Raw genomic sequence first — 10,169 nt, forward strand, 5'->3', positions numbered from 1 at the left:
TATTTTTATATTATTGAACATGGGAAAAGACTAATTACCTTTGAAAGCAATTTTTTAAGGCCTAACATGTTTCTTATGGGGGGGGGAGGGGCAAACCTGTGTTAAACACACTGTTTTCCTTTCTTTTTTTAAAACACATTGTTTTTCTTCATGAGAGGCATAGATTAAGAACGAAGACAAAATATAATCTTACTCCATCCTGATGTGTCTTTCCAATACCATTTTGAAATGGGTAGAAAGAGAATATGAAATTCTATCACTGTCTTTTGCTTCAGATTTTTCATGATAAATATATTTTATTACTCTGCTGCTTTGATGTGTAAGCTTTTTCGTGGCTGTTCACAAATGCACAACAAGCACTGTGAAAACCACACAAAATTTCAGACATTCAGTCCTACAGGAGACAATTTTCTGCAAGAAATTAGACACATTTAAAAAGTGTTTCATTTTAAATGTATGTTCATTTTTCTAAGCCCCTAGGAATACTATTCATAAGTATTACTTTGGATACACTTAGCTACCTAGTCAATATATACCCACGTATATATGTTGGATTATCAGAGTTTTCAACTGTACTAACACACAGTTTGCACACACACAGGCACACAACTATGGCTGAATCCCGTGTAAACTTGTGATAACTTTGAAAAAACTGTATTGTCCTTTAATCACTTAAATTTATGGGGAATTCTTTATTTAAAGTATTAACTTGTTCATGTCTTAATAGTGTCATAGCAAATCCTTATTAATTATGTATTATATATATTAAAAGCTAAAATAGATACGCTTAATGATACCTCTTTTCTGTTCTCTTATGAATTTGAGCAGTTATTTCTCTTCCATAGTTTCCTTGTTAATCTTTATTGTTTTTTATAACAATATCCAAGATCAAGGGAAAAAAATTAAAGCAACTTTTGGAAAGCTAATACAGTCCATTTCAATGTATTTTTTAAAAATGTTAGTGAAAATTTATACTACCATTATAAAACAAAGTTCCCTTTGATCCAATGCATATTTAAAATTAAGTCCATCTTGCCAGAATTACTTTTCTTTAGTTACTTTAAATCCTTGAAAACGAGGACTAGAGTGTTTCATCTGCAGGAATTTTAAAAAAAAAAAAGGAAAGAAAGAAAGAAAAAGTAAAGGCCAAATCTTCTCAAAATGGAGAGAGACAGGAAAGATTAATTATTCAAATATTTACTTGACTCAATTTGGAAAAGAAGTATAGTTTTCTTAGTTCAGGGGCTGCTTCAAATGTAGCCTCTTTTAGGACCAATTGTTTTTCCAAATTTTTTTTTTTTTAGCAACACTAAATATATAAACACCCAATACGTGAAATGGTTCACAATCAGAGTCGCCCAGATTTCAGGAAGTAAAAGGCAGAAGAGAAAGGGAGTTTGGGTTTGGCCGTAGCGTAAAGTATATCCCATAATACTCTCCCTAACACATGCAGAACCCCTAAGTCCTTCTGGGAGCACAGTCTGAAAAGCCACTAATTTCTATTCATTTCCTATTAGTTACACGAAACCTCATGAAAACAAATTATGTCACCCTAGCAGAAAGGAGAAAAAGAAAAGCGTAAACCGAAATTCTTTTACTTCTCCTACAACATCAACCAAGCTACATCAGATTTCAGAAACAACAACAAAAATTTAAGAAATTTCCACAAATATATAAATGACTTATTAAAATGATAATTCCTCAGGATGGTAAGTATCAGCTTCATGTAAATGAATGTCCTCCTTGTTACCAAATAATTTTTGAAACTGGAGTGTAGTTTTCAAATCAGCAAATAAATGTTTATATTTCACAGGTAATTGAAATCTAATTTCTGTCTAGTTGAAATGGACCATAGTAGTTAATTTTGGAAGTTGCCAGATTTGAGCCCACCCGTGCACACAAAGTTGGTTTGGCAGACCCTGGGGACAGCTTGAAGTATGACGCTGCTTCTGTGGTTGATAGATAAGGTGATGGTCTCTTCCCTACATATTGCTCCCCATAAGCATAATGCTGATACCTGAAATTAGTTTGCATCCCTCTCGATTAGCATTCATTGATATTTATCCCTTTGAGTTGTGGACAAACGCAGCCAGAATGATCCAGAGAGAAATCAGACATTCATTCTCCTCATTTACTGACAGTTCAGTCTGAACGGGATTGTCAAGATCCTTTACTTGGAGTGAAGTGATTGAGATTACCTCTCTAGAAGAGGGGAGGTAGGACATCAGTTCTTGTCAATATGGATCAGTTTGCACAAAAGCAAAAAGGAAGCAAGAGGCAGCATAAAAAGATCTTTTGCGGGGTCTGGAGGTAGAGAAGGAAGGAGGGACAAGGCTGGGAAACAGAATGTCTAGTGGGAGGGCAGGAGAACTTCGCCCTCTTCATAAGCTGCCTCTAGGCAGGCCTAGAAAGAACTCTGAGACAGACTTTGTTACTTGTGGTGGTGGCATAACTAATTGTAACTCCTTGTCACTGTGAAATTAAACAGTGCCACCGCCCCCTACGGGGTTAACACATTTTGCTCAGCTTTTCTTGAAAGGACCAAGGCTTCATAATTGTGTTAATTCAATGGAATTAAATCCAGCAACAGGTAGACTAAGCCTTTCCGCTCCAGGAAAGACAAAAAGAAAAGAGCCATGAGATCCACCAGACCAACCGAACCCCACATCACTCAATCAGTTATTATATTTCACGTTCTTAAAACACACTCAGAAATTCTGACTGGCATGTTTTAAGATTTCTCCCATGCAACACCAGAACAAAAATACCGTTCAAGAGGAAAGCCATGGGGGTCAGCAGCGAAGGTTCCAGGAAAACACAAAACACAAGACCCACGATCACTATGTTGGCAGACTGCGGAAGACCGAGCTGTACCTCGGCTGTCCAAGTGTTTCTGGAAAACCATACCCACACGGCTCAAGAGCCACAGGAGGACCGCTGCTGCTCTCTTTAGATAAAGCTCCTTGCTGCAGTGATTCAAGATGTTGCCATTACCAGGCTGTGTTACTACGACATGCTTGAAAAGCATCTGGCAAACTCAGCCAGGGTGGAACCAGCTGGGTTCTGTTGCTAGGAGCAAAGCAAACAGGACCTCTGGTTACTGTCTGTTCATTTGCAGGTGTGCCTCGCGGTGCTGCTCACAACCTCTTTCAGGCCTAACGTGCTGGGATACTGCTTTGTTTCTTCTCCGTCTCCTCCGGTGTCTCCATCTTACTCTCAACCCCTCCCACCGGCTTCCCGTCCACACCGCCTCCCTACACCATCAATTCCACTCCCCAGAGAATTACCAGTGCCGTATTTTAGACTACCGCTGTCCAGCAGAAATGTAAGCCAAGCCACATGTCATTGAAATTTTCTAGTAGCCATACGAAACTGGGAAGCAGCAACAAGTGAAACTAATTGCAGTGATACAACTTATTGAAACCAATATACCCAAAACGTCATCGCAGCCACCTGCCGCCAGTGTAAGAAAGATTAATGTGTATTCTTTGTTTCATACCGAGTCCCTGAAATCTGGTGTGTATTTTATATGTACGGCACATCTCAGTTAGAGCTACGTGTGGCTAGTGGCTCCAGGAGTGGACAAAGCAGATTTGGAGCTTTGGAGGGAGAATACATAATTAGCGCCATGACTTTGGAAGTAGACCATGTCCAAGTTTGCACTGAAGCTGTTCAGCAGGCCCCCTAAAAAGCGATGCAATCTGCTTGAATCAGAACTTACCAGGATTTGTAGTTAGGGTTGCCAACTCGGCTCTCACGTAAGAAATAATAGTCGTGTTGTTTATGGCAGTGTGCTAGAGGGAAAGGGTTGGAATGTAGGAGGGTGCCTCATCCGTAGGCAGAATTAATTAACGTAAAAAAGGAAAAATGGGCAGTCTGGGAATCTACATCTTTTGCTTTGTTCAAACAGAACTTGGAATAAAATCCAGAGGTAAGACAGAAAGCGTTCTTTAAAGCAAAGATTGCTTAGAGACACCATTTGCAAGTGAAAATTCCATTTCTAAGTATCAGTATCAGCAAAAGGGGCTGCTCCTGAGCTGGACCCCTCCCCCGCCTTTTCTGGGGGCTTTACTGCTGTCCTGTCCTGCCCAGAGAGATGGACTAGAGACTTTGCCAAGTTCTCACAGCCCTATGATGCCATGATTTATTAGATATAAAATAAACATGCCCATGTTTCCCCTCACATAATCGAGGTAATAGAAACACAATTCAAAGAAAACTGCTTTCATTTCTGGAAGGTAGAAAAAGCAAAGAGATAGATGGGGATGTAGTTGAATATTTATACCTCTAACCTGCATATAATAGCCTTTCCTCCCCCTTTCCTGTCTCTCGTGTATTTCGACACTTACTTCCTTAGTCCTGCACATTGAGTCTTTTGAAATGTCCCATGCATGGGTCTGTCATCTCCATTTTCTTTCCTGTCCCTTCAGATTATCCAAACTGTTTCACCAATCTCCTGTCTGGCAGCTCCACTTCTGGACAACTCTAAAATACCTTCCAGAACATTCCCAGGTAAATCTTCTGAATAAGCGGTTATGCAACTCCCTGGCTGAACCCCTTCCACGGTTCTCCATCATTCCTTACACCGCTGGTTTCAACACATCCAAGATGTGGCCTCAAACTGCCTTGTGAGTCTTACATCTAACTACGCCGGCTCTGTACCATTCTGTACTCTCTTCAAACTACACATGAAAATATGTGATAAGACTTATAACTTCTGTGACTTTACTTCCTGTATGTGTCCCACCATCTCTCTGACAATCTCTGGTCAAATCTCACCCATCCTTGGACTCTCTTCTCAAAAGCCACCTCTTCTATGAAGCCCTTAAGGATTACTCCGCATAGAATTTCTGTGATCCTTCCTCCTTGGAAAGCAAGATTCAGTACTTCTTTTACAGTCCTCTACCAGACAATTGTCATACAGGCGACACACTGGCAGCTACTAGAATATCCGTTCTCTGAAGACAGCAGTGGCGTCTCCTCACATCTGAATCATTTCCACCTTGCAGTTAACAACAAATACTTGTTGACTTACATTTAACGACGTAAATCACTGAGTGAATTTAGTATTTCTTATCTAAATGCAGTCATGCTTTCGGTCAGCCTCAACTTTGATCTCCAGAAATCTAAGAACTCTTTTTATCACAAGAATAAACTTAAAAAAAGAAAAGAAAAGAAAAATCCCTGAAGGGAGTTCAAAGAAAAAAAAAGGGGGGGGGTTGTCTAAGAGAGGCCTTTCTTTTATCAAAATTCAAGACGTTCACCCTGGAATAACAGAGTTCTCTGAGTACATTTCTCACTCTCATCTAACCTGATTAAGTGTCTAGATAAAATCAGGAGCCTAGAACAAATGTGACATGTGTTGGTAAGAATTCAGGTCCCCTGGCAGAAACTAGATGGAAATGTAGGTGATTAGTTACAGGTCCCCCCTCTGGTTCAGCAGGGGAACAGCCCAAGGCCGACTAAAAAGCTAGCTGTCCTGGGGCGCCTGGGTGGCTCAGTGGGTTAAGCTGCTGCCTTCGGCTCAGGTCATGATCTCAGGGTCCTGGGATCGAGTCCCACGTCGGGCTCTCTGCTCAGAAGGGAGCCTGCTTCCCTCTCTCTCTCTCTCTCTCTCTGCCTGCCTCTCCATCTACTTGTGATTTCTCTCTGTCAAATAAATGAATAAAATCTTTAAAAAAAAAAAAAAAAAAAAAAGCTAGCTGTCCTACCCTTATGAAAGAAATGGGTTTCTCATTACAGGACTTCTTGGTTTCTACATTTTCCTCCATCTCAAATCAAAGTGAATTATGTGTTTTAAGTTAGCAAGGTTATTTCCCAATGGTTAAAGAAAGTTCACTAAAGCTCCACATTTATAAGGTTTTTGTAAATATAGGTATATGTCACCATCACATTTACACATCTAGCAAACGTAGGCTTGAAATCAGCAAGCCCATATCGCTAAGCAAAGAGTTATTTCCCCAAAATAAGGCTTGAAATAGAACCCTAACCTCTTCCCGGCACTCGCCAAGCGGCCCCACAGCTAGGAGTCTTCAGTCATTTCCCTGCTAGGATAAAAGTTGAGAGACTCCTCACCGCCGAGACCTGGAGGTGTCTGTAATCCAAACTGTACCTGCCAAAGCCTTACGTAAAAGCCACCACCTTATCATTGCCCAACGCCTACAACTGACATCTCCTATTTCACAACTGAGCTGCAAACCGGAATTTTTCCAGAAACCGCTCATCCTCATCGGAGAGGAAGGTGGTCCTGAAGCTCCCTGGAAGGGCCAGCATTTCAGGGGAAATGGAAAAATAAAAACTTTTCGCGTCCCCAACTGGCTTTAAGAGAAAGAAACGAGGAGGGGCGCGGGCAAACGGTGGCCAGCGGCGCGAGGGGAGCTGAGCTGTCAAGGAGGCAGAACTAGCCAGGTGCGGGGGGTGGGGGTGGGGCAGGGCTGCGCCCGGAGACCCGGCCCGAAGCCCCCTCCTCCCCCCCCACGTCCCCCTGCCCCCACCCCCACCCCCTGCCTCGCCCCTTCCCAGCGCAGCTCCGAGCTCGCCCGGAAGGGTCGGCGTCGGAGCCCGAGCCAGAGCCGCGGGGAGCCGAGCCCCTCCCGCCCACCCGGACTCACGATCTTGAGCAGGTCCAGTCCGCTCGCCTGGTTCATGTCTCTCCATGTGCCTCTCCCGGGAAGGGGCGAGGAGGGCTGACCGAGCAGCCCCGGGGGCAGCAGCCTCTGAAGACCCGGAGGTCTCCCCCGCCCCTTCCCACTCGCTTTTCGGAAGCCGAGAAAAATGGAAGCCGCGGAAGAGCCAGGGGGGACAGGCGAGAAGGGGCAGGGTCCCCGGCGCCAGGAGAGGAGAAGCGGGTGGCAAAGGGCGAAGGGAGAGGGGGTGGCGGAGGCGACCCGGGCGGCCGGGAGCGGCCAGGCGGGGGATCCTAGCGGAGGAGGCGGCGGGAGAGCGGGCGGTCGGCGCCCCGGCGGCTCACAAAGAAAGGAGAAGGCGCGGCGCTCTCGCTACCTGTGCGGCCGCTCCGAGCGCCCCCGCGGGAGCCGCGTTCTCCAGCAGTTCCATCGGGATCTCCTGCGCCACCGCCGCCGCCGCTGTGGGAGGCGACTTGGACATGTCGCTTTGGACCATTGGCGAAAAGTCGGCTGGCAGCGAGCAGTCAGCCCCTCGCGGCGGGTCTCCTCCTCCCCTCCCCCGCCCCCCGTCGCCCGCTGCCCGCTCCGGGGGCTGCCCGGGGCTCGGCGCCGCGCTCGCCGCTCTCAGGGCGCGGGACGGGGCCGGGCCATTTTGAAAAGCGAGACGCGGGGCGGCGGCGGCGGCGGCGGCGGGGCGGGCTCGCGGCCGGGCGGCCGGGCAGGGCGAGCGCCGAGCGGCGGCGACGACACGGGGACGGGAGCCGCGGGCGCCGGGAAGGTCCTCGCCGGGAGGGAGGGAGGGAGCTCGGGGAGCGCGAGCCCAGGGGGAGGCGCGTCGGAAAGCGAGAGTGACAAGGCAGCCGAGCGCCGAAAAGTTCCCCGCGGGAGGCGCGGGCCGCGTGGGCTCCGGCCCAGCCGCTGCGCGTCTCCGTGGCACGCGCGCTGGAAAGTTTTCAAAGCCACGAAAGCGAGGCCTTGCGCCCGGGAGCTTCCTCGCTCGGGCTGCCGGGCTCGGCTCCCCCGGCTCCCCCGGCTCCCCAGCCACCTCGCGGGCAGCCTGGCAGCCCGCGGGCGGGAGAGGGGCGGGAGCGGCGGAGAGCGCCCGGGCTCCGCTCCTGAACTGGACTCCTGGGGTCCGCGGAGGCCTCTGGCGGCCCCGGGGCGCGGGCGTCTGCCGGGGCAGCCGGTGAGCCCGGGAAGGCACTTGACGGTGGCAGTGACGGGGGCGGGGGGTGGGGGGTGGGTAGAAAAGTCGCGGGGCTGAGGACCCGAGCATCGGCAGCTGGCCTCCTCCGCTAGGTCCCAAAGCACCACTTCCCAGCCCCAGCCCGAAGTTCTTCCTTCCTGACTCCTGTCTGACTCCTGGCCAAACAGCGCTGCTTTTGGAGTGCGCTTTTTCTGCAAAGTGGAGAAGTCTTCCTGGCACGTTTTGGGCAGAATAAGCACTATTTTACTATCCCGAATTCTTGGTCATGAGAGTAGTGGACATGAGCATGAACATTGCACTTAAACAGCAAAAGACTCACTTTTCTACTCGAGCGTGCCTCTTCTTGCAACAAAGGTTACTGCAGCGAAACTCAGGAGAACCAATCGTCTAGGCATCAGTGTGATCTCTGTCTGTCAAATAAATAAATAAAATCTTAAAAAAAAAAATACGACGTCTAGGGTTTGGCGTGATGAAATATACATACAGAAATGCAGTCCACGAGGCTCCAACTGCCTTTTATATGAAATGACTGTGGGACGCAGTACTTGTTCATCTCAAAGATCAACAGCTGAAACCCATCTCCATCATAAGCTAATTTTAGTAAGGCTGAAAGAATAGGTTTTGGTAAGGTTAAAACTTTAGGCATATCCATAGGGCACCTGGGTGGCTCAGTGGGTTAAAGCCCCTGCCTTCGGCTCAGGTCATGATCCCAGATCCTGGGATCGAGCCCCGCATCGATCGAGCCCCACATCGGGCTCTCTGCTCAGCCGGGAGCCTGCTTCCTCCTCTTTCTCTGCCTGCCTCTCTGCTTACTTGTGTTCTGTGTCTGTCAAATAAATAAATAAATAATTAAAAAAAAAAAAAAAGGCATATCCATTGGGTCCCTTGTTTTCCTAATCTTTGACGTTAAAAGGGTCATTTTTACTTAGATTTCAGTGACTGTTAAAGAGAAGCACTAAAATATTGGATAACAATAATGATGATAATATGACATTTTGAAAAACAACAGACTGGGAAGCTGGGAGGCTCTTGGTTAGGATGTGGGTGAGGAGCCCCGTGACAAGGAAGAGGGCACCCTTTGCTTTCTAGCCAAGGCTGGAAGTCTCCGCAGAACCCTGGCTAAGAATTGTGGAGGGGTGAGGGGAAACAGTGATGTTTTATATGTATTCATGTGTATATGTGTGCATATATGTATATACAAAAAATACAAAAGATATTGTACTTAAAGTTTTGGATTCATTGTCTATTTTAACTTCGTGATCTGCTGAGGATATCACCCTCCTAGGTCTATTCATTTAACAAAACTACTTGGTTCTCTTGAGAGAGTGTTCAAATTTCAGGGGTAACATGAAGTCTAGTTCTCTTGTAGACTGGAAGCTGTGTGGGTAGGAGCCCCGCATATTCATCAGAGCACATTCAAATCTAGTAAGTTGCCCTGAGTTCTTTCAATAGTCAGTCAAGTTTATTTCAAGCTTTCATTGCGTGCCACTGGAGGAATACACAACAAAAACCAGGTCTGTTGGGGCTTATAGTCTAGTTAATAAGCACTTAGAAACCAGTCAATACACACTTGTTGATGGAAGGGAGGGAGGATTCTAACATGGTTTTTTAAAAACACCCAGTTAGATGAAACTTTGTGTCTTCCCAAGACATCTGTGTGATTTCTTTTTTTTTTTTTTTTAAGATTTTATTTATTTGACAGAGAGAAATCACAAGTAGATGGAGAGGCAGGCAGAGAGAGAGGGAAGCAGGCTCCCCGCTGAGCAGAGAGCCCGATGCGGGACTTGATCCCAGGACCCTGAGATCAGGACCTGAGCCGAAGGCAGCGGCTTAACCCACTGAGCCACCCAGGCGCCCCCTGTGTGATTTCTTATAGTGTACTTAATTATCTCTGCATTCACTTTCATTTATGACCATCAGGGAAATGGAATTTTGTCTTTCATCACGTTTTTAAAGAGATCACAAAATAGCAAGACAACCTTGAAAATAATTTTTAATAATACTTATAACCAAAGGGCCTGTAAAGTTTGTGCCAAAGGACAAGTAGAGTTTGAAATAAATGTTCATGTGTGATCTAGTATATAAGTTAGATCAAACTGCTTTTATGTTTTTTCTGCCACTACATAGTTTCTTGAGAATAACCAATTGTGTCTTACTCATTTTAGTATTCCTAGCATGGAGCATGGTGTTGGGCACTTAGATGAAGCCTGAAAACACAAGTTGCATAAATGAATGAATAAATGATCTGTCTTCATGTGTCTTAAAACATAAAACTTGGCAAGTTCTAACATAGGAAGACATTTACCTAATCATAATTCCCATGAAAGCATTATATT

General features: G+C 46.2%; 1 protein-coding gene across 4 annotated transcripts in view; it reads right to left on the reverse strand.

Moving 5' to 3' along the window:
- Nucleotides 1-7,823, reverse strand: part of CACNB2 (calcium voltage-gated channel auxiliary subunit beta 2) — a 380,199-nt gene extending 372,376 nt beyond the window's left edge. For 2 of the 4 annotated variants that reach the window (XM_045085009.1, XM_045085007.1), the window contains exon 1: nucleotides 7,003-7,822. In XM_045085009.1, coding sequence (XP_044940944.1) covers nucleotides 7,003-7,122 — 120 coding nt within the window. In that variant the 5' untranslated portion in view covers nucleotides 7,123-7,822. Of the gene's footprint in view, nucleotides 1-6,611; nucleotides 6,980-7,002 lie in introns of those variants that run through there. The other 2 variants (XM_045085008.1, XM_045085010.1) reach the window with 2 other exon arrangements.
- Between the last annotated feature and the right edge of the window lie 2,346 nt (nucleotides 7,824-10,169).

The sequence above is a fragment of the Mustela putorius genome, unplaced genomic scaffold (assembly GCF_011764305.1).
Source record: "Mustela putorius furo isolate JIRA1106 unplaced genomic scaffold, ASM1176430v1.1 tig00000827_pilon_pilon_pilon, whole genome shotgun sequence".
NCBI lineage: Eukaryota > Metazoa > Chordata > Mammalia > Carnivora > Mustelidae > Mustela > Mustela putorius.